Source organism: Giraffa tippelskirchi, chromosome 5, assembly GCF_054371585.1.
Source record: "Giraffa tippelskirchi isolate mGirTip1 chromosome 5, T2T-mGirTip1v1.2.pri, whole genome shotgun sequence".
In the NCBI taxonomy this organism is placed as follows: Eukaryota; Metazoa; Chordata; class Mammalia; order Artiodactyla; family Giraffidae; genus Giraffa; species Giraffa tippelskirchi.
This window is the reverse complement of record NC_137279.1, coordinates 14,189,288-14,214,922: the sequence shown is the minus strand read 5'-3', so window position 1 is coordinate 14,214,922 and position 25,635 is coordinate 14,189,288. Positions and strand designations below refer to the sequence as shown.

The following is a 25,635-nucleotide window of genomic DNA, read 5'->3' as shown; positions in this document are numbered from 1 at the left end:
ATGGGAGCGAGTTATAAATAACTTGGCACATTCTGCAGGGGAGGGAATTTTTTTTCTGTGAAGGGGTATCCAAAGTTTAATTAATTTTTATCTCTTAAGCTTAGATTTTTTTCCCTAGCTGTCATATTTGGCTTGGTGGTTTTTAAATATAGACTGAGTACCAAATGGTGCCTTGGACACAATCTTATCTTGTATGGGCATTCATTTGTGATCACAGAATATGATTTTGGAAAAAGGGACTTCTGCTTGAATTTAGGAAAGGAAGATGATTAAATTTTATCATCTTCAAATGCTTAATAATCTTCAAAACCTTTGTAACCTCCGTTACATTCCTGTGGCTTTGGTTTGAAATACTTTATAGAGCTGGTTTGCTAAAACAATTATAATCCAGTCATGAAGCTTGGGGTTGTGTATGTGTTATTTACATATATATTTTCTTATTAAATGTCTCAAAAGAAATAATTTTCCTATTACTCTCTTACCCCATTTTAACATAAGAACAAAACATACACTGATATAGGCATGCATAATTCCAGGGATAAAGAATCCTACAGTTACAACAGTTTTTTATATCTATCAGAGAAGGAAATGGCAACCCACTCCAGTATCCTTGCCTGGAGAATCCCATGGACAGAGGAGCCTGGCAGGCTGCAGTTCATGGTGTCGCAGAGTCAGACACAGCTGAGTGACTAACACTTTGTATCTATCAATCCTAATGATTTAGTAGCTTCAAAGAGTACGGAGTTGTATTTGAGAGAAAATTTTATTAACTTAATATTTTGTTTTGATAGCCGACCTCCTGAGATTTTAGAAAGGTTATTTAGAAAAGATCCTTCATTTGACACAAAGAACATAACATCCTTTAGGCTGTTTTATAGGTTAATTCCTGAAACAAAAGTTTATTGAAAGACATGGAAAATAAAGACCTAAAAATTAGTGACTTTTCAGCATCTCAACTCATTGCTATGGATAAGACATTCAGTTTTGTCCAATTCAGTCAGTCATTCATGTCCAACTCTTTGCGACCCCATAGACTACAGCACACCAGGCTTCCCTGTCCATCACCAACTCCTGGAGCTTGCTTAGACTCATGTCCATCGAGTCGGTGATGCCATCCAACCATCTCATCCTCTGTTGTCCCCTTCTCCTCCTGCCTTCAATCTTTCCCAGCATCAGGGTCTTTTCCAATGAGTCAATTCTTCGTATCAGGTGGCCAGAGTATTGGAGTTTCAGCTTCAGCATCAGTGCAGTTCAGTTGCTCAGTCGTGTCCGACTCTTTGTGACCCCATGAACCCCAGCACGCCAGGCTTCCCTGTCCATCACCAACTCCTGGAGTCCACCCAAACCCATGTCCATTGAGTTGGTGATGCCATCCAACCGTCTCATCCTCTGTCATCCCCTTCTTCTCATGCCCTCAATCTTTCCCAGCATCAGGGTCTTTTCAAATGAGTCAGCACTTCACATCAGGTGGCCAAAGTATTGGAGTTTCAGCTTCAATATCAGTCTTTCCAGTGAACACCCAGGACTAATCTCCTTTAGGATGGACTGATCTCCTTGCAGTCCAGGGGACTCTCAAGAGTCTTCTCCAACACCACAGTTCAAAAGCATCAATTCTTCTGTGCTCAGCCCTCTTTATAGTCCAACTCTCACATCCATACATGACCACTGGAAAAACCATAGCCTTGACTAGACAGACCTTTGCTGACAAAGTAGTGTCTCTGCTTTTTAATATGCTGTCTAGGTTGGTCATAACTTTCCTTCCAGGGAGTAAGCGTTTTTTAATTTTATGGCTGCAGTCACCATCTGCAGTGATTTTGGAGCCCAAAGAAATAAAGTCAGCCACTGTTTCCCCATCTATTTCCCATGAAATGATGGGACCAGATGCCGTGATCTTAGTTTTCTGAATGTTGAGCTTTAAGCCAACTTTTTCACTTTCATCAAGAGGCTCTTTAGTTTCTCTTCACTTTCTGCCATAAGGGTGGTGTCATCTGCATATCTGAGGTTATTGATATTTCTCCCGGCAATCTTGGTTCCATCTTGTGCTTCCTCCAGCCCAGTGTTTCTCATGATGTACTCTGCATATAAGTTAAATAAGCAGGATGACAATATACAGCCTTGACGTACTCCTTTTCCTATTTGGAACCAGTCTGTTGTTCCATGTCCATCCACATATCAGTCTAACTGAATTATCCAGCACCAGCTGATATTTATTTAACCTTTCTCTTTAATGCTATTGAAGGTAATAGATCATCCATGACTTATGTTTTAAAATAACTAGATTTCATTTTAAATATCTGAAGCTCTTATGTGTGCTTCCTAGCATTTGTAATTCAAGAATAGGCAATAAGGACTTTTATTTTTATCCTAAATATCAGCATTGTAATGCCAGTTATTCCTGTTACCCCTAAAGTGTTTCTTGATGTTCTTTTGTTTTAGTCAATAAAATCCAGTTTTATTAACAGTGACAGAGCTAAATATTTCCCATTATAAACTTTTTGATCACACCAGAATCAAATAATCAAATATAAAGGAAGATGACTTCTTGGAGATAAATAATTTGTTTATAGAGTTGTTTTTATTTAAAATCAATACTTTAACATTTTCTTTTTGTTTTGTAACTGGTTATTTCTACCTAATGACTTACTGATCTCATATTTACTTAAAATTCCCTGCTATCAAGTTATCTAAGAAGTGCTAAAACTACGAACCACTCCAAACTACCAACCACTCCAGTTTTCAGAGAAGCAGATGGGATAAATGACTGACTAAATCAGTGGGATTAAACATGAGTAAAATAAATGAAATGGCAGGGTTTAGGGGGAATCAAAGGTGCTCAGTAAGGAGATCATAATAATTTTAGCTTAAATAGTAAGTATATAGTGAATGTATGGATAAAGGCAGATGATCAGTTCTAATTCCTTCTTATAAAGTTGTACAAAAGGTTTAAAGCTGGAGTGTACCCTAGACTCTAGGATTAGTCTCATCTATTTTGAGAAATATCCTCTTGTGCCTCTAAAGAACTTTTAACACTGTAGTCGGCCAAACCATCTGTCCATTGTGAGAAGTGATGCAATCAGTAAAGCTGTTTCCAGTAATATAAGAGGTTGAGTCCAACTCAGGACAATGTTTTTTACATAGAAGGTAATAAATATTTATTGTACATTGCAAACTCTTGGAATTATGTTACATTCTGATGGTCCAGTCCTTGTGAATAAGGCATAAATCTTCAAGAATCAACAATATACTTACCTGTAATAATAATGTAACTGGAAGTATAAGTTGTAAATTTTCCAATTAATGTTTCTTTTTTGCTAACATTAAGCTAGTTTAGTTTTTCACAGCCACATAGCTATATATTTTCCCCAACTTAATTGTTGAGCTAAAACAAGTAGAATCATCAAAAATATATTTTTATATTAAAGATTGTATTTTCGGCATGTTCTATTTAAAGTTTTGATAACTAGATGAAAAAGTGTGAGTACTTTTTACAGCATTGGAGTATGTGCACGCATGCATGCTAAGTCAACTTTAGTCATGTCCGAGTCTTTGTGACCCTATGGACTGTAGCATGCCCGGCTCCTCTGTCCATGGGATTCTCCAGGCGAGAATACTGGAGTGGGTTGGCATGCCTTCGTTCAGAGAATCTTCCCGACTCAGAGATCAAACCCACGTCTCTTATGTCTCCTGCATTGGTAGGCAGATTCTTTACCACTAGTACTGCCTGGTAAGCCCCACATTGGAGTATAAGGTAGTATCTTCTGTAAATGATTTGCATTCATTTATCATGGTGACTCTATCCTAGAAAAAGTGAAATAGACCTTTTAGGAGGTTACTAGATCTGAGTTAATACGAATCCCTAGAGACTTAAAATTGCACTGTTGCAATTGTGCACTGTTGGAGAAATGATCAGGGAAATAGATCAACGTTGATCAATAAACAGTGACTACTTGTTTGTTTGGAAACTTGGAAAATACAGAGTTGGAGAGTTAGTGACAGGAAAGTCTGAAGAAGAGATGTGTAATGGGCACATAGAGGTGTAATGGGCACAGAGTATGAGAGTATTTGTGTCCCATGTGAATGCTCAGCAAAGGCTACCCACTGCAGAGGAGACTCTCAGTAATCACATAGACAAGATCAGCTGTCCTCTGGATATCAATGAGCCTTTTCACTTACCCACCTGAGTATTTGGTCAGTGAGCTCATATGCAAAGGGACAGTGGCAGCCTGGATAACTTGAGCTCAGATGTGGGACTTCTTCTCATTAAGGCTGCTCTGGCTACTACCACTGTTGAGAGCCCAAATTTCCAACAGAAGAGGCAAATGCTAAGCATCCTATAAGGCACTGTTCCCTAGGGGATCATCAAACCACAGTGGCAGTGATTCAGATCCCTTCCATCATGAAGGCGGCAGTGCTTTGTCTTCACTGGAATAGACACTTCTTTTAAACATGGAATTAACTTCTCTCACTTCAGTATTTGGAGAAGGCAATGGCAACCCACTCCAGTGTTCCTGCCTGGAGAATCCCAGGGACGGGGAAGCCTGGTGGGCTGCCGTCTATGGGGTTGCACAGAGTCGGACATGTCTGAAGCGACTTAGCGGCAGCAGCAACATCAGCATTGCAGTATTTCTATCCGCAACTCCATCTGTTGATTTAAGGAATTTGTTGGCCACTGTCTTGATAGCCAGTACAACTAAGAAACTAGTTTTGCAGCAAAAGAAGTACAGCTCTGGCTCCGTGGAATTCACTGACTTTATCATATACTAACCTAAGGAACTAGCTTGGTAAACACTGTAAAAAACTTTTTTCACATACCAGCTGTAACCTATGAAGTTAGGGTGCTGTCCTAGCTAATGTATGAAACACAGAGAGGAACAAACAGCTATGTATGGTGCCATTTCTCCCTTAGAATATGTAGATCCAAGAATAAAGGGAAATAAGTGGTGCTGGTTTCTCCACTATTAAACTAAATAACTCTTCTTCTGGTAACAAAGTACTGTTTCAAGTATTGCTCAGTAAGGAAAACAGGAGCCACTTTAGGCTTTTCAAACAAAATTTAATATACACAGTTTAATTTCAGTGCTATTGGAAGGACTAGAAGAGCAAAGGAGAGAAAATGGGAATATCTGGCGAAGCAAAAAAGGATTTTTAATGTCTGATGCCGGCTGTCAACTAGAACACGAACATGTAGCACCTCTGTGTAGCCTCAGCTTCCTCCCAAATGGAAGGTTGGTTTCCAAGATCATCCCAAAATATCAGGTGGTCACTAGATTGCTTTTAATGACATTGCCTCAAATTATATGTCATCCTTGTTGTCACAGACCTGCCTAGATTGAGGGGGTGCCACCATAAAGCCTACCTATTGATAGGAAGAGAAATGTCAATATTAATATTATAAGAAGAAACATAAGGGATGAAGGAAAATTTTCAGTAGTTCTTTTACCAAAGATCTGTTAGTGGTAAATGCTCTCATTCTGACTGAAAGTGTTCTTTTGCTTTCATTATTGATTGCTATTTAGCTATGTGTAGGTTGTAGGTTGGCAGTTATTTTCCCTAGGAACTTTGAAGATATAATTTCATTATCTTATATCTTCTTGAAAATGGGTTGTCAGCTGTCAGTGGAAGGGTTTTTATGAAGCTGTTGCCTTATCTGCTCTTCTGTAAGATAAGCTCAAGAACTTGTTAGTTGCCAGTTTCTGTTATAACCTATGGGTTCAGGAAGGGTTTCACTATCCCTCCCACTTTATACATTGCAAAGTAGGATCACAGGGATAATGTCATTGCCTAAGGTCATATGGTTTATACTTAGCAGAATGACCTATTGAAATTGGTCTTGGTCTAGAGAACTCACTTCTAAATACCCTAAACTTTCTGACTGAAAAACTTAAAGTTAGTTATATTCAAGAGATATTTTTTAGTTGGCTTCATAGATCTTTAGAAAATTTCTAAATTTAATTGAAAAGAATGTTGGGACTTCCCTGATGGTCCAGTGGTTAAGACTCAGGTTAAGACTCCCAAAGCACAGGGCCCCAGTTCCATCCCTGGTGAGGGAACCAAGATCGTATATGCCTCACAGGGTGGCCTGAAAAAGAATATAAAATGACCGACAAAAAAAAGTACAAAATATCTTTGCCTTAGAAGTCAATTCACTTTCTTCCTCTGTTTTTCTAAATTTGCCTTTTTCTACCTTTTATTTTTCTGAGAGGAGAATGAGTCTGCTTGGTTGAAATGAGTATCCCCAAAAGATTTCCATTGGTAGATGGTCTTGTCCCAAGAGACAGTTTTTAACAAATGCAACAACTGGTATAATAAAAGCAGGAAAGAAAACTGTGTCTGATATGATGCTGCCGACAGTCAACATCATGTAATTTGTAAGAGTGAAGACCTGTCTTAAAGCTTGAATAAAAATTTCCATCTTATGGACCAGACTAGGTCAAGATGAACTTAGCATCCATGTACTAACACATTGGGGCTTCCCTGGTGCTCAGACCGTGAAGAATCTGCCTGCCAATGCAGGAGATCAAGGAAACCTGGGTTTGATCCTTGAGTCAGGAAGATCCCTAGAGAAGGAAATAGCTCCCCACTCCAGTATTCTTGCTTGGAGAATTCCATGGACAGAGGGGCCTGGTGGGCTATAGTCCATGGCATCCCAAAGAGCTGGACATGACTGAGCAACTAACATGTACACATACACACAGAAACACACAGACCCAACACATTGGGTCATTCATAGGGGAAGAAAAATAGGTAAACTGGTTGTTTTGATGCATTTAAAAATAAATGATTTGCTTAAATTTTTTTACTTTGTAATGGATTGATTGTGTATCTTAGAAATGCCTTAAAATTTACAAAGCATAATTGGATTGGAAACAGTATTTCTAAGATTGAGAGGAGAAAGGAAAACAATGACTGTTTATTTTAGAGGATGAGTACATGTGGTACCTTAGGTAGTACCAGAGGGATAATAGAGATATATGAAACTATCTTTAAGCCCAAGGGGCAAATGTGATGCTAGAAATTTGAGGTAAACACCCACAAGAAGCCTGGGACACACTGGAAATTAGTAGAAAACAAAGGACAAAGGAAGAAACAGGAGGAGAAGATCTAAGACATTTTTCTTTAAACAGTGCTAGAGTGCTTATGCTTTTTTAATTTGGCTAGTGCCTGTGTAGCAAGCATGGATTAACCCAGGTTAATATGCAGATCTGTAAAAGCAGACTGAAGGTGAATTACCAGAAAGACTGAAAAGTTCGAGAGACTTGGCAGCACAGATATCTGGGAATGCCCTGGTGGTTCAGTGGTGAGCACTCAGCACTTGCACTGCCACAGCCTGGGTTTGATCCCTGGTGGGGGACTTAGATTCCTGGAGCCCTTTGTGCAGCCAAATTAAAAGAAAAAAGAAAAATCAAAGAAGAAAGGAGTTTCAAAAGAGAAGGGTGGGACGTTCTGGGAGAATAGCATTGAAACATGTATATTATCATATGTGAAACAGAGCACCATTCCATGTTCGATGCATGAGACAAGGGCTCAGGGCCGGGGCAATGGGATGACCCAGAGGGATGGGATGGGGAGGGAGGTGGGTGGGGGGTCCAGGAAGGGGAACACATGTAAACCCATGGCTGATTCATGTCAATGTATGGCAAAAACTATTACAATATTGTAAAGTAATTAGCCCCCAACTAAAATAAATAAATTTATAAAAAAAAAAAAAGAGAGAGAAGGAATCTTTAATAGTGTTGTGTTATTACCAAGAGGCCAAAAAAAACCCCTGTCCATTAGATTGAGCAACATAGAAGTAATTGGTGAATTTGTTGGTGTTAATTTCATAAAAGTGTGGGGGCAGATGTTAAATATCAGTCGACCAAGGGGACTTTGAGATGAAGACTAGAAACAGCAGAAGGACAGCATGTGACTATAGGAGATCACAAGGCCAAGGGAAGAGATTGTGTTTGAAATTTCCTTGAGAAAACAATGGGTCAAGTGAGTATGAATGTAGATAGTGTCAGTATAAATGTTTCTTAGATAATATGTGAAAAGATAAAGCCATTCATAATAAATAAACTCAGAGTTACAGCAAAAAAAGTAATTTTGTAATAATAATACATGAAGTTATTCTTAACCCTTTCACTAAAGTAATTCTTTTTTTTTATCTTATTTCATTTATTTTTTTTTTTTATAAATTTATTTATTTTAGTTGGGGGCTAATTACTTTACAATATTGTAATAGTTTTTGCCATACATTGACATGAATCAGCCATGGATCTTCCAGTTTCTCAGAAAGGCCTTTTTGCTAAGGTTTCCCTTCTTAAAAGTGAAATCATACAGTTTTTGTCCTTTTGTGACAGGCTTATTTCACTTAATAAAATGTTTTCAAAGTTCGTCCATGTTGGTTGCCTGTGTCAGAATTTCCTTTTTAAAGCTCAGTAAGTGTTAGTCATTCAGTCGTGTCTGACTCTTTGCAACCCCGTGGACTGTAGCCCACCAGGCTCCTCTGTCATGGAATTCTCCAGGCAAGAATACTGGCGTGGATAAGCCATTCCCTCCTCCAGGGGATCCTCCGGACACCCAGGGATAGAAACCCGCGTCTCCTGCATTGCAGGCAGATTCTTTACTGTCTGAGCACCAGGGAAGTGTATATACCACATTTTGTTTATCCATTGATTTTTTAAAAATTTATTTATTTTAATTGGAGGTTAATTATTGTACAGTATTGTGATGCTTTTGCCATACATCAACATGAATCAGCCACAGGTATACATGTGTCCCTTCATCCTGAACCCCCCCTCCCACCTCCCTCCCCACCCTATCCCTTTGGGTTGTCCCAGAGCACTGACTTTGGGTGCCCGGCTTCTTGCATCAAACTTGACACTGGTCATCTGTTTTACATATGGTAATGCACGTGTTTGATGAACACTTAGGTTGCTTCTGCTCTTTGGCCCTTATTAGTGTTACTGCTGTGAACGTGGACATACAGATATCTCTGTGAGTCCCTGCTTTTAATTCTTTTGGAGGTATACCCAGAAGTTGAATTGCTGGATTATGTGGTAATTCTATTTTTAATTTTGTTGAGAAACCACGTACTGTTTTCCATAGCAGTTACACCATTTTACATTCTCACCAGTGGTGCACTAGGGTTCCATTTTCTCCACATCCTCATCAATTCCTGTTATTTTCTGTTGTTGTTTTTTTTTTTAAATAGTCATCCTCATGGGTATGACGTGTTACCTTGTGATTTCGTTTGCCTTCTTTTCATAAAAAGTCTAATGCATTTTAAGAGCTCTTTCAATGTTGATTAGTTAAATGTATGTATTACAAGAATTTTTTTATACTCTTAAAATTTTTTCCTCAGAATTATTCTAAATAGAATATTTCTCTCATATTTTTGATCTGTTATAAACAATTTATTATAGGGAGATGGAAGGCAATGGCACCCCACTCCAGTACTCTTGCCTGGAAAATCCCATGGACGGAGAAGCCTGGTAGGCTGAAGTCCATGGGGTTGCTAAGAGTCGGACACGACTGAGCGACTTCACTTTCCCTTTTCACTTTCATGCAAAGTGAAGGAAGGAAATGGCAACCCACTCCAATATTCTTGCCTGGAGAATCCCAGGGACGGGGAAGCCTGGTGGGCTGCTGTCTATGGGGTCACACAGAGTCAGACACGACTGAAGCGACTTAGCAGCAGCAGCAGCAGTGCTGATAATAAGACAGTAGTAAAATTGTGTCACAGCCCTGATTGCATATATTGAAATCTTCCAGCAGTAAATGGTGGAACCTCAGTCATATGTTTCTTTCACTCTTGGCTCTTATCTTGGCTCTCCTCCTTCCTTTTGATCTAGAGAGATCTTATTTGCCATGTTACAATGGAAAGATAGTAAGTACCTGGTAATGAGGTGGGATTAATCAGCTAGGAAATAACGTTCATAAGATATTAGGAGTAACTATGATTGTTATACAGATTTAGCTGCAGTATCTGGTCTCATAGTGGGCATCATACTCTTCAAAGACTTAGTTAAGCCTGATAGGGGTCTCAGCGCTAAGTAGAAGAGGAATGAGCTAGTTTGTCATACTTCTGGCCCCTTTTAGTATGTTGTTAGTGCTAAGCCTAGAACTGGCCTCCAGCAGCACCATCTCAAGTAGTAAGATTACTTTTTAGCAGGAAATACAATGCCATGAAGCAAAGCAAATAAAGTAGTTATTTTGTGATAAACTACTCAGTGAATTCCACATCAATCTCACATTCTGGGAAGTGGTCCATCTTGCTTCTAATCTTGAGATCTGTGGCTCCTCAAAGCTGAGCCAACAGTATTCAGGATGTCAGCTGTGTTCATTTGCTAGGGCTGCCATAAGGAAATAGTACAGACTTGGGTAGCATAAACAATTGAAATTTGCTTCCTTATAGTTTTGGAGGCTGAAGTCTAAGATCAAGCAATGCTGGCTGGGTTAGTGTCCTCAGAGGCCTCTTTCCTTGTCTTGCAAATGACTCTAAAGGAAAAACTGAACGTAATTTATTTTGTTTAAATTTGTTTAAGTTGTTTAACTTTATTTATTTATTTATTTTTTACCATTTTTAACTACATATGGTGTTCTTTTAAAATCTGAGACTGATGTATATCTCCCACTTGCATAGCTGATTCCACCAAATTAACTATAGAAAACATGATTTTAATTTTGTTTATAGTAAAGGACTCCAAAAAACATACTCTTTAAGATCCAAGACTTTTTTCCCCTGGTGAGTATGTCCTCATTGTTGATTTGATAAATTTTCACTCACTTTATCAGTGATACTGCTTAAATTCATCAGCAGCAAAATTCAGTTTGCATGTCTCTGTATCAAAATAAGAGGAACATGGCTGGAGCTAGAGATTATCATACTAAGTAAAATAAGTCAGACAGATAAAGACAACTATTTTGAAGATAAAGAAGAAAAAGAACAGAGCTCAAGGGTCAGAATGATCTGAAGTTGAATCCTCGTTCCATCCATTTACTAACTCTGTCATGTAGACAGGTTAATTAACCTTTTTGTATTTGTTTCCTAATCTAGAAAACGGAGTTTATAATAGTTGCTTTGTTAAATTGCAGAAATTAAAGGAGATAGCATTTGCTCCCTTTCTGGCACTGGTTAGATGCTCAGTAGTGTCCTCAATAATAACGTTGATTCACAGTAAAAAATAAACCTTAAGTTGGTTCTTATCTTTGGAGAATGTACAACGAGTTTTTAAAATAATGCTGTAAACAAACATTTTTGCTTTGTTTTAATTAACTTTTTATTGTGGTAAAATACACATAGCATTAACATTTTTAAGTGTTCTTAAAAATGTATTAGGGCTTCCCTGGTGGCTCAGTGGTAAGCAGTCCGCCTACAGTGCAGGAAATGAGGGTTCGAGACCTGGATGGAGAAGATCCCCTGGAAATGGAAATGGCAGCCCACTCGAGTATTCTTTCTTGGGAAATCCCATGGACAGAGAAGCCTGGCGGGATACAGTCCATGGGGTCGCAAAGAGTTAGACACAACTGAGTGCACATGTGCATAAAAATGTGTTAATGGAGTACTAAATATATTCATATTGTTGTGTAACCATCACCACATCCATAACGATAACTGTTTTCATCTTGTATAACTGAAACTCTGTTTCCATTAAATATAGTAACTTCTCATTTCTTCTTCCTCCCAGCCCTTGGCAGCACCTGATGCCTGTCTATAATTTTGATTGCTCTAGGTATATGCACAAAAGAATTGAAAATAATGTCTTTTTATCAAGCAAAGGGCTTGCTGCCCAAATCTGCATATAAGCCAATACTATGGCACCAGCTTTTGAGAAGAGAAAGGGCTTTATTGTGATGTTAACTGGCAAGGAAACAAGGAGGCGTGGCTCTCGATTCTGTCTCTTCATTCTGGGGTTTGGTCGAATGTTTATGAGTTAGAAGAAGAGGGTTGGTTTGCAGAAGCCCTGGAAGGGCAGGTATCCACGGCAGGGCTTTGGAACCTGTTCATTTGTGGTGAGGTTAGGTTCAGGGGCTTCAGAACCAGATCTTTCTGCACCATGGACCCTGCACTTCTGACAGAGTTCTGGTCACATCTGGCCCTTTCATTCCGGGGAGGGGGGAATCTTTGGTTCTGAGTGTTACTTGAGGTCAAATTTTTCTCTTCTGAGCATTCTTTGGCTGCATGACTTGTGGTTTTGTTCTGTTTGTCTCTGAAAAACAACTCAGTATCTTGTTAGAAACAGGATAGGGCCAGTTTGAGCTGGTTCTGCAATTATAGTCTCAAAGAGTTATTTACATACTATGTTCATAGCAGCATGAGTCACAGTAAGTAAAAAGTGAAAGTAATTCTTGTCCATCAACAGATAAATAGATAAGCAAAATGAGGTATGTAGATACAATGGAATATTATTTAGCCTTAAAAAGGAAGGAAATTGTGACAGATGCTACAACATGGATGAACCCTGAGTAGCATGGATGAACACTGAGCTGAGTAAAATAATGTTAAACTGCTTTGCCAGCAGGAAACATAATTTATTCAGTTCTGTGGGATGTAAGTTATGATTTATAAATATCCATGAATATGCTGTGTCTTCTTCTGAATTTCTAGAGTCAGATACTAAACTTGAATACTCTAGACTTATTTCCTCACTCCTGAGTCTGATGCTTTACTTTTTCTATCTAGGAGGAAAGTTTTATTTGAATTTTTAAAATCCTTATTTAAAAATTAGTCCATTTTAATACATTATTTGATTTTTAATTTTAGTCAGATTATTTTATTAACTTTTTAAAATTTTTGAGTAGCATACTCTTTTTTTTTTCTTTAATGAGATGGGTAGATATTTATCTAATATTGGATGAGATGGAAATGAAGTTTGTTTAATTCAGGTTAACCTGCTGCTCACTTAATGTTATTGCTCATCGATAGAGAACTCCAAGTGCTTATGTGGTTAAGAGTTAGAACTTCTAGTGAATGTTGGTTCTGCTACTGACTTCCTTTGTGGTTTTGAGAAAGATCTAACAACTACAAAGATCTGGTGTTGGAATGTACACAAAATAGTTTGCCAGAAGCATTTGATAAAAGGCATATTAACCTAGGGTGACGATTTTAAAAGACTTTCATTTGATTTCATAAAATCTCTTAATGCAAGAAGTTGTAAGCATTATCCTTTTTTATTAGTGGATAAAAACATGGAGTCCGGAGTCAAACTAACAGAGATTTAGGTATCTACCACCACTCTGTAATCTTGGGCAAGTGTTTTACAACCCTAAACCTTGGTTTCTACATCTGAAAACTGGTTTTCATAGCAGGTAATATTTATTTACATGTACCAGGGATTCTGCTAAACATTTTAATTTTAGACACATTATTTTATTTGCTTCATATAATAACCTTACAGTAAATGCTACTTTCTCCTCATTTCACAGATGAGGAGCTGGGGTACAGAAAAGTAGGTAACGTGATTAACTTCGTTTGTAATTGATATTCAAGCTGCAGATTAAATCCTGTTTTAATCTGTTCCCCAAAATTCTAAAGTAAAATATCATGATTATAACAACTTGAGGATAGGCAGCCATGTCTTCTAATTTTTCTATATCCCGTAGCTCTTAGTATCATATATATTTGAGAATATAGTATACATTTGATATGTATTGCTAGGAATTTCTCTTAAAAAACATGTAGATATATTTATAAAAAAATAATGGCCACTTTCTCTAAGGGCTAATTCTTTCTATTATTCTTTTTAAAAGTTGCCATTGAAGGGTAATTGTAGGACATTCATTCTAAGACTCTTTTGTCTTCATGCTGGTATTTTTTTTTTTTAAATAAGAAAGCTATAGAGAAGGCTGACCTCTCAAGAATTTTTGTGTGGGGAATTACTTAAGGCATGAAAGTCCATAAACCATTTTTCTCCATTTCATTTTTTGTGTATTCTCAACAAACTGTACTTCCAGTTAGTGAAAGTTGGCAATTTTTGTTATACCAGGCCAAATTCCATTCTCATAAACTCAGAGTTCATTGGACTTTATAATAAAGTCTAAAAGCCCTAATTGAGTGTTTTAATAAAGATTATCTACTCAATTTGGGGCTCAGTTTACCTCAGAACATTTTTTAAGAGTAGCATTTAAGAGTAGTAGGTTTCATAACAAATCCTACAATGTATGTCCTTGTTTTTAAAAATAGCATGTATAATTTTATTCTGATTATACCAATAATATATCTGTGAATGATGCTGACATCCCAGTAAGCCTTTCCTCATTAGAAGGTTAATTCTGTGATATTTTGTCAAATAGTCGAGTATTTAAGTTTGTACAATGTAGATCATTGTATATTTCAGTAAATTGATTTATAAAATCATTGAATTGTTAAAATGAGTGAATTTTATGGTATGTAAACTTTTCCTCAGTAGAACTGTTAAAAAATAAAACCATGCTAGGAGTTGACAATTTTTTCAATTTTTTTGCTAATTGGAAAACTAGGATGATGTAATTATTTTCTTTATTTCATACTGTGGCTATGCTTTGATGCTATAGATAAATAACTGATTTACCTAAAACTAATTTTTTTGTGAAGTATTTCAGAACAGAGAAATGTTTACTTTATTCTCTGGCAAAGAGCATACCTTCTTTTGTAATATAAACTTGAAATTTATAAGACTTTTTTATAAAACATCTTGTTTCATTTATTTTTTTAACTCTCTTTTATGGACAGTTTGGATTATTTCCAAAGTTATAAAAAAGAATGGGTGTAAATTATTCCACATTGCTGATTGTTTGTTTACACTATGTTACAAAATTGGAACACATTATTTTTTCCATTGCTTTTCTAAAAGATTGGTTTAACTTATCTATATAGCTTTGTTCTCATTTTAAAAAACAAAGTACTTATAGACCTTTCCAATGTATTTATTGTCTGCTTTTTCTTTCTTTTGGGTTTTGATATTATTTATATTTTAAAATTACTTGTTGGGAGAGTAACTTTTTCCATGAAACTTATTTTTAGGAAGATTTTTGTATGTTCTTAAAGATATTCTGTATGTGTCTTCTCCAAAGGAGTATGATCCATTTAAAAATTTGACTATATCCTGAAAAATTGTTTTATGAAAGCTATCTTGCAAGTCTAATAAGAGCCAACTTTTTTAAAGATCTAATTAAGATGTTATAGAGATCAGTTAACTAATATTTGACAACATCAAGCATTTGCAAGGATGTGAGGACCTAGAGACATTGTTGTAATTAAAAGGCTCTTGGAATTCAAGAATTAATTGGGGTGGCTTGATTTCTCATTAGTTAAATCATCATGCACTTATTATGTGGCTTGAAACTATTAGACATTAGATGATAATAATAGTTATCATTGTTACTGTTTTATATGTTCCAGTATACAGTGCTTGCTGTTTTATCAGACACTGTCATCAAGACTTTACTTACAGTAACTTGTTTAATTCTCACTATGATCCTATGAAGTAAAGACTACTACTTTCCTTGTTTAACAGATAAGGAAAATAAGTCACACAGAACTCACTCAAAAACACAGATCCGTAGGTAGACATTGCTTTTAACCACCTTGCCATAATATGAGGACTGCTTTCCTTTTTTTTTTTTTTTTAAAGAAACAAAAGATTCTTCATCTTGAAAGAATTAAAAAGTACTTAGTGTAAACAAATGAGAATTAATACTTTACTGCTAGAAGGATAAACATGTTCTTCCATTTCCTTCTTTATTTTTATTTCTTCCTTGTTTCTGTTTTGTTATGTTTTTATTTTTATGAGTGTTATTTCCAATGACTGACAAGAGTCTGATTACTGATGCTTTTTCATAGACTGCTAGGCAGCTAGTTCAAACAGTATTATTTGAATTTACTCACATAATCTTTATTAGTATTTTTTAATGTGTATGATAGTTTATATCACTTGTCCATTTGCATTGGTTGCACATTTTTGTGGGAAATCTTTATCTGCTGCTTAAAAGATAAGGAGTGTAAATATACTTTGCATTTCCATCTAACTTTTGAAAAATCTGTATCATTGTAACTCAAAATGTGAACTGTAATTTCACATAAGAATGCTAATAGTTGTTGATTAATTGATGATATATTAATATAAGTAAATAAAAATATTTTAATAAATTGATATTTCATGTCAGTTGATAATTAATATTTGTTGAAGTAAGTGCATGGTTTTATAACTTTAGTTGATAAATAAAACCCAAAAAAGGTTGTAAACATTTTAATAAGCTTATTATGCATACTGAGAATAAAGTATCTCTAAGTATGAATATGTTTTGGGAGAAAAGTTCAAGGTATTTTTTTGATTTTTTCTTAAATCAATTCATTCCCCCTCTTTGTTTTTATTTTATTTTTTAGGATTTTGGCCCCCAACAGTAACTATCAGGATATTGAGACCCTCTATAACTTCCTAATCAAGTATGAGGTAGGAGAAATATTTTTAAATGTTTATCATATTTCCATTATAATCAAGTTTTATTTTTTCATTGATTATACATATTTTATTCTCTTTTTAAAATTTATTTTAATTGGAGGCTAATTACAATATTGATATAAACAGAGGTGTTCTAAAATGTAATGGAATGCTATTTAATTGCTGTTTACTTTAAATTCTTAAATGCCACCAAAGTTTGCCAGCAACATTGATTTTTTGTCTTTCATTCTCTAAGTAACACATGTAGTAGAGACCTATACTAATACAACATGGAATTGTTTCCCATCAGGGACGCTGTTGGTATGCTGGATAGGTCATTTCTTCATTGTGTGGAACGTTGCAGGATGCTTCAACATCTCTGATCCTCAGATACTAAATGCCACTACTCTCTCAGTCATTGTGACAACCAAAAATACCCTCCCACCGCACCCAACTCATGTACCCAGAGGGCCCCTAGGGAGGAAGAACCACCTCCGGTTGAGCACCACTGATTACTGAAAAGGAAAGCTATAATTTAGTTTTCTCCATAGCAGCAGCATAGACCCTGGAATTAAAGCTCTGATGAGGCTCCAGTATATTTTGTAAATTAATCTGCATGCTTTTCTTATCCTTGTTGATCCAAGGAAAGTATTCTGTTGATCTTCAGTTTTGTTTGCTAAAGTTCTTTGCCCATGTGCCCATATATTCTTTCTTTTTGAGGATGTGTGTGTGTGTAATTTTTAAAATGCTCTACATATAGGAATATGACATATATTCAGGTGTCACTTTTCTTGTGGAGTTGAACGTCTTTATATGTATTTCTTTGCTTTTATTCCTGATTAGCTCTTCAACTTTTTTTAATTTAAAAAAATTTTTAGTTTGGCTCTGCTGGATCCTTGTTGATGTGCAAGGGCTTTCTCTAGTTGTGGTGCACAGGCTTCTCATTGTGGTGGCTTCTCTTGTTGCAGAGCATGGGCTGTAGAGCACAGGCTCAGTAGTTGAGGCTCATGGGCTTAGTTGCTCCGAGGCATGTGGAATCTTCCTGGAGCAGGGATCAAACCCGTGTACCCTGCATTGGCAGGTGGATTCTTAACCACTGGACCACCAGGGACATCCTCTTTAACTATTTTATGCCACATCTTATATTAAGAACCTAGTGTTGAAGACCACAGACTCTGAGGTCAAACTAGTCATGTTCAAATGTTGGTTCTGCTGCCGGTTAAGTGTGTAATCTTAGAAGAGTTATCTGATTCTCCTTGTCTCAGTTGCCTCATCTGTAAAATGGGAATAACATAAGTAGATAAATTACAGCTATTCTTTAAATAAGACTAAGTAACTTAATATATGTAAAGTGCTCCAAACAGTACCAGGCACAAAGTAAGTGTTCAGTAACTGTTACTTCTCTTATTTAAGGAATGAATGGTGTTTATATGTAACTTTGAAAAGCTACCCTTAATATATTCAGTTCAGTTCAGTCACTCAGTTTTGTCCATCTCTGCAGCCCCATGAACTGCAGCATGCTAGGCTTTGCTATCCATCATCAACTCCTGGAGCTTACTCAAATTTATGTCCATCGAGTCGGTGATGCCATCCAACCATCTCATCCTCTGTTGTCCCCTTCTCCTGCTGCCTTCAATCTTTTCCAGCATCAGGGTCTTTTCCAAGGAGTCAGTTCTTTGCATCAGGTGGCCGAAGTATTGGGGTTTTGGTTTCCAGCATCAGTCCTTCCAATGAATATTCAGGACTGATTTCCTTTAGGATTGACTGGTTGGATCTCCTTGCAGTCCAAGGGACTTTCAAGAGTCTTCTCCAACACCACAGTTCTTAATGCTGTATAACCACATTATGTGATTATTAAGATAATTTCCTCTTTTGAGATGATTTGATGAAATAATTATTTCATCATACTTTATGAATTTCAATCCAATAAAAATTTATTTGGAGAAACAATGGGACAATTTTTAAATCACATATCCTGGAAAAATCTGATATATAGGTCTTTTGGGGTTTAGTGCTTTCTATTGCTGAGAGCATTGAGAGAAAATACACAATTTGTTATTTATAAGAATATGTGGATCTGAGTCCCAGATTTTTAAAGTTTTTTCTATTAGCAGAACTTCGTCCCCAATACCAATTATTACATTGGCTGTATTTGTCTCATAAACAGTGAATGGGACAATCTAAATTTTTTAAAATGTTTGGCTATTACTATACTTAACCTTTGCTTCCTGATCTTTATTTTTTTAAGAATGAAGAATAATATGACCATTTCTCATATTTGGCACTCACTGTTAATAGTACAACTAAGAATTAATGATACCAATTCCATTTTACAATCATAACTCTTGATGTTTACTGACAGGGGTATCTTTTAGTTATTTGTTTTCTGGGAATTAAAATTGTATAATTAAGCACAGAAATGATACTTAATAGTATAATTTAAAACATCCCAATATGACTAATTTAAAATATCTTATATCAAAATTAATGAAGATAGTGAAATGATATATTTCAGGCTAGAACCTGTGATGTATGTCATGCATCTGTGTTTTACTTTTCCTTTATTAGTAGGCTCACTGCCTACTTTAGAAGTCATCTACTATAACCTGAAGTCATCACCCCAGCCATGTTCTGGGATAAGGGTCTAAATAGATGTGGGTGATTGTTTTCAAAACTACAGATAAATCAGATAATTTTTTTTTTCCCTAAACATCTGCTAATAACTTCTAGAACTTTTTTGTATTTATATTATGTCAAGTTCAAAATCAGTTCTTCAGCTGATTTTTCTCAACAGTTGATAGAGAATAGATTATTCCATTTATCTTATGATCACAGATCTGCAGTGTTGACTGTTGACATTTGCTGGCCTAAGTCTGGATACATTTATAGGTCCCAGCATGTTGGGGCAACAGTGAAAATATCAAAGGCCCGTGAGATCATCAGGGCAGAACATGTAGAAAAATAGGAATCGGACTGGTTGATAAGTTAACTCTAAATGTATATCTTAAAACATTTTTAGAAGATTATTTTAGTAAAAATTATAAAGTACTTAAAAATTAATCATGATAAATCATATACCACTTTCTTAAATCATTAAATGTAATAGTAAATATTATGTATAATTAAATAACATTGAATTGTATATAAATATAATTCTAATTTTCAGCAAAAATTGAGGATTATATATATTTCAAATTTATATTTAAAAACTGTGTGTTTTTAACTTTTAGTGAATAGAACATTTTCTATACAGATATGTTGAATTTGTTATGAAAATACTGAAAGAAGCTCATGGAACTTTTGCAAATAAGCAATGCCCTAAACTCTACAGGAAACTTTCATGATACCAACCTTTAAAGTAGTGTTAATTAAGTCAATGTAGGAACATTTTTCCTCATCAAAAATGCATATGCTAATAATAGCATAAGTATTTTTAAAAGTAAAGTGAATAGAAGATAGTTTCATTTAGTTCCTTCACTAATTCAGAATTTCTAAAAAGTTAGACACTATGTTATTTCTTGAGTAATACGGGGCTAAGGGCTAAGTTGCTTCAGTCGTGTCTGACTCTTGGCGACCCTATGGACTGTGGCCCCCCACAAGCTCCTCTGTCCATGGGATTTTCCAGGCAAGAATACTGGAATGGGTAGCCATTTCCTTCTCCAGGGGATCTTCCTGACCCAAGGATTGAACACCCGTCTCTTATGTCTCCTTCATTGGCAGGTGGGTTCTTTACCACTAGTGCCACCTGGGAAGCCCCCCTTGAGTAATCTGATAAAAAGGATTTCCTTCTATAAATTTCCAGATTCTTCCTTGCAACATAAGTAAAATATTGCCTAAATCAGTGGTAAGTCTCAAGAAATACAGGATTCCTTCACTGTGTTCTCCACATGTGCCACAAAAAGTTTTTGTATGATGAAGGACTTTTATTTTTACAGTATTATAAATTGTGAATTATAATAGATATTTATAAACTTAAACATATTTGTTTAGATATGTAGACGTTGCTAGTTGGAAAAGCACATTTCTTTAGAAAGTGTCTATAAATCATCCATTTCCAAAAACAGATTTTTCCACAGTTTATTACCTTAGTGTTTAAAGTTATTCAGTAATAACTTTCAGGAGGGTCCACCATAGTATTCAAATGTTGTTAGAGTTGACTACTTAACTTTTTCTTTCAGCTTGAATTATTTCTAATGTTCATGAAATAAACAAGATGTGGCTGATTCTGCTTTCAACAGTCTACCTGTATGACCCAAATCTACTTTAGCTTTAGGTATAGGTATTAAATGTTAACAATTTATTTACTTTTCCCAGAAAATAAATATTGGATAAGTATATTAGGGCTAGGCTAATTGATACATGATATCTGCTGATAAGAGCCAGTAATAGTAGAATTTAGTGTTGCATGTATTATACACATTTTTTTTCTGTCCATTTGATCTCTAAAGTGATCATCTGCTTTGTTGGAGTCCCACAAGTCCCAGGACCATCTCACTTCTTCTGGTTCTGTTAACAGATTAAGTTGTAACAATAGGACTAATATTTTTACACATAGTTCAGTGTTAAGTGTTATAGTCACTGAACTTCTAATTATTATTATTTAGTCCTTTTTATGCAAAAGCTAAAAACTTGACATTCTCCTCCTTCAGAATATGGGCCATTCTAATTGTGCTCTCACCTTTCATTTGACTTAATATGCATTTTTAATAGGTATATCTTGATTCTTTTCAGGTAAATAAAAACATTAAATTTACTGCCCAGGAACTTTATGATTGTGTTTCACAGGCTGAGTATCGGTAAGTCATGTATGTATGTATAGTCATATATATATGTATGTCGATATATCAGAGTAACAGGGTTTTGCCATGTATAGCACTACTTGGTGGTGGTGAAGGGTTCTTTTTATGTCTTCACTATGCTATGGGTTTTTTTTTTAGCTTTTACAAATATGAAATAGTTCATACATATAAAACTGTGTGTGTGTATATGTATGCACATAGCAAGATTAATTTTTAAAGTAAATTCTCAAGTTTAGGGATGTCAAGGCTCTTTTATATTTTTCAAAAATTTGAAGACCCACCCCTAAGAGCTTTTGCTTATGTGGGTTTTATCTATCTACAGAAATTAGAGTTGAGAAATCTGTAATATTTATTCATTTAAATAAACTGTGTACAGTTTTCTCTGTTCATCTGGCATTTTCCACTAATGAAATTGTATTTAAGAAAAGAGGAAATTTTTGTTGTGCTCAAATTGTTCTTTAATGTATCAATGCTGTTACAATAAATTGTGTTCAAAACAAGAGCCGTAGCAGAACTGACTGTATTCTCCCTGCTGTGTAATATGCCACTGTATCACTTAACCAGTTTATTTGCCATTTATAATTTGCAGATATATTTGTGTAGCTAGAGAATTGTATGAGTGGACACAATGTCAAAGTTAACTATCATGGTGGTCCTACTGGTAAAACTCTAGATTGATAAATACGTTTGATGATATCAAGACACTAGAACTGATACTCATATACAAATATTAGTAGGCAGCATAACTATCAAAATTCACTCATTCACTAGATTAAAATTAAGTTTTCTAAGAAAATCTGAATCCAGTTAGTCATGCATCATCTGTTACAGCTGAGGATGAAAATGATTTTTTACCCTAATCTTCAGACTACCAATTAATCAGTTATGTTCTTATTTATGGGCTTGCATGGTGGCTCAGTGGTAAAGAATCCATCAGCCATTGTAGGAGACATGGGTTTGATTCCCGGGTCGGGAAAATCCCCTGGAGAAGGAAATGGCAAACTACTCCAGTATTTTTGCCTGGAGAATTCCATGGACAGAGGAGCCTGGTGGGCTGCAGTCCACGACGTCACAAAAGAGTCAGACATGACTCAGTGGCTAAACAACAATCAACAACTCTTACTTATAGATTGTTACAGATAATCTGCATTTAAAGGTTTGTATACTTGAGATTTGGATCAAAAATATAATGTTTTCCAGTCTTGGCGATATTTTTGAAGGTATATAAAGCTCCATATATAACTTGGAGGGCAGAGTCCGTTGCAGGATGGTTCCATTCAAATGTCTAAAATTATTTTGACTTCAGCTTACTGTTTAAATATTTAGGAAGGTTTTTTTGGTTTATTTTGTTTTGGAGAGGGAAAGGATGCAAGTGTCAAACTTAAATGTTCAAAGTTAAAGTAGTAGTACCTATTTTTCTCTTTGTTTTGTTTGTACTTACGATGCCAAGAATTTGAACTATGATATTAATTAATAATCTCCCTCTTATATCCTGGAAGGATGATTTTAAAGAGAAATCAAATATGTCTAATATCTTGAATGCATTGGAAAATGGCAGCTGCTGTTCAGTGGGCTTTTAAAGTTAATAGCTTTTAGATTTGTTACTCTATTGTTTTTTTAAAATTATTTGCTATATTTTCAGTGAGTGGTACCTCCCATATGAACCTCTGGTATACTCCACAGCTCACAGTTTTCAAGTAAGCTGCCAGAAGACAAAGGTTCTTTTTGTTTCAGTAGTTCATACTAGACACAGAGCCAAATGCAATAGATAAGAGGTAGCAAAGCTTCCCTGTAACTCAGAAGTGAAAACGGAAAAATGATTTAACTTCACTATGTTAAGAAAAACAATTATTTAGATTGTCTGACTTTGCTAATCTTTGTTTTTGATTTGTTACCTGTTAGTTGTGAAGGAAGAGGCTGTTGATGTGTCTAACATCAAATTTATTGCAATAGGGAAGAAATTAAGTAGCTCAAGAAGAAAACTGTTTTATAGGTTCTGTAAGGCAAGTAATGAAGGTTTCACATTGAAAGTGACTTGGACCAAAATTTGAATTCCATGACACAGCAGAACCTTGGTGTTTCTGTGTATACATCAGTTAGTGTTTTCTCTCTTCTGTAGTTCGTAGATTCTTTGTCCTAGCTTTGGTCTTGCCAGTGGGGTCTGAGCACTGCTTACCCTGAGCAGATGAGAAGTTTGCTCAGAAAGTCCAGGATGGTAAATTAACAAGATTATCAAATCAATTACTAAATAAATATCTTGTGTGATATCCTCTGTTGATCCATATATGAGAAATAAGTTAGGTATAGTGTTTAATTCACTTTGCTTGACCTATAAATTCTTGACAGAATGTTCTGGCATGTTTACAAGACAAGTCTCTAAGGTCCGTTTTTCTGTGTGAAATGCACATTGGTTTGTGACATCAGCTCCTTCAAGTACCTGGTGTATCCAGATAATATGCTGCCTAAGGCACATGTATCAGGAACAACTTTGTTTTCCTTGTGGCAAGAGCTTTCCGGAATTACTGCTTTCTGAACTCCAGGCATCAGCTCTGTGGTAGTATCACATTAGAGCTCTGGTTCTCTGAAGTGTGGTTCCTGGAGCTGAGTGTTAGCACCATCTGGGAACTTGCAAGAAATGCAAACTCTTAAGACTCTAGCCCAGACCTTCTGAATCAAAAACTGTTTATATACTGTTGTTATATGCACTACATTGTATTCCATTTTCCCTTTATTTGAGATGCACGTTGCAAGTGTTTAGAAACATTAAGAGAGCTGTAAAGCAAATATCCATTGCACTCTTTTTCTTGTACCTAGAAAGGATTTTGGAAAAAATATTGGAGGTAGGGCACTTCAATTCACTACTGCCATGCCACTTTGACAAAATTAGCTATGGAAACGAATCAGATAACTACTGCAGTTATTTTTTATTGATTTGCTCAAATTTCTGCTTATTTTGACCCATCTGAGATTTGGTCAAAGTAAGTTTCATACTCATAATAGGATGATTTAGAAAATCAGTGGCAGTTCTGTAGAAATTTCATGAACAATACAGAATTGCAGAACTAGAAGCAATCTCCAGTCTTTAGCTTTGTTCCAGAAAGGATTAGGAGTTGGGATTGTTTAGTTTGGCAAAGGAATAGGACCACCTGTAAGGGACATAAAATATCTGTACTATTGGAGGAGACAGGGATAACAACTTCTTGTTTTGTTTTAATTTAGGCAAACAGCTTATAGACTTTTTTTAAAGCCCAATGTAAAGAAAGAACTTTCTAGCAATTAAGAGATATCAAAATAGGTGATAGGCTTTCTCTCAGTTGTAAATGTCTCATCAGCCAGAGGTGAAAGCCAAGGTGAGATAAGTCATTGGAGATGCTACAGAACAGTAGGTAAAGGTGTTAAAGTAAGCAGTATCTAATATTCTGCTATTCTGCTTCTAATCCATTGGGGAAAGGAACTCAAAAATTCCTATCATCATAGTCTGGTATTGGCCAAACACACATGATGGTGTGCTTGGTCGATACTAGAAAAACATCTGATACTTTCCTCAGCAGCAATGACAACTTGCTGCAGGAAGCAAAATCTGTAGGTGACAATCCATTGTCAGAATGCTGACTCACACAAGTAAAGAAACTAAATGCCACTAGGATGAAAAGAGGGCATAGGGCTCACGTCTTAATGATGAGAGGAGGGAAAAAAGAGAAAGAAGAAAGAAGAAAAGACACTGAGATAGATTAAAAGTCTAGTTACTAAAAGGGTTTTTTTCTACATGTGGAATAAGTAACCAGAACAGGAATAAGGACCTACCCTTTTTGTTTATTTCATTTTTAAGTTTATAGGAAAACATTTTACATCTCTCCTGTTTTGGATCTCTTAGAGTCTTCCGAAAATCATTTTCTGAGTAGTTGTAAAGAACTGGCAAGAACATAACACTGATTTTAAGCACTCTAAATATAGGAAACAGGTCGAGAGTAACACAATGTCAAAAGTAGGTTTGAATCAGCCTCACTGCATGTTTTCAGGAAGTGAGGCCTCTCCAAAAACATATAGTGTATTTACTTTGCTGCCACTGTTAGCTCTCGTCCTATTCCTTCAATTCTGATTCACTTCTTTTCCCTTTGTGCCATGCATCAGGGGATCCATGGGAGGGCGAGGAGGGGTAGTGTGCAAAGGTAGCTAGGAGTCCTCCCCAATACCCTGGAGGTGGCTCAGAGCAATCTTAGAAACCAAAGAAGTAATAGCAGTGTACATGCTGCTTAGTTGCTCAGTTGTGTCTGACTCTTTGTGGCCATTGGGACAGATTCCTCTGTCCATGGGATTTTTCAGGCAAGAATACTGGAGTGGATTGCCATTTCCTCCTCCAGGGGATCTTCCCAACCCAGGGATCGAACTTGCATCTCCTGAGTCTTCTGCATTCAGGCAGACTGTTTACCCAC

The 25,635-nt window shown here is 36.0% G+C and overlaps 1 protein-coding gene across 22 annotated transcripts in view; it reads left to right on the top strand.

Moving 5' to 3' along the window:
- SWT1 (SWT1 RNA endoribonuclease homolog) overlaps positions 1–25,635 on the top strand; it is a 109,973-nt gene that overhangs the window by 71,542 nt on the left and 12,796 nt on the right. For all 22 annotated transcript variants that reach the window (XR_014054358.1, XM_081492212.1, XM_081492207.1 and 19 more), the window contains 2 exons: positions 16,349–16,415; positions 21,135–21,199. Coding sequence is in view for 21 of the 22 variants with exons in the window: in XM_081492212.1 (XP_081348338.1) it covers positions 16,349–16,415; positions 21,135–21,199 (132 nt within the window). In the remaining variant the exon portion in view is untranslated. The remainder of the gene's footprint in view (positions 1–16,348; positions 16,416–21,134; positions 21,200–25,635) is intronic.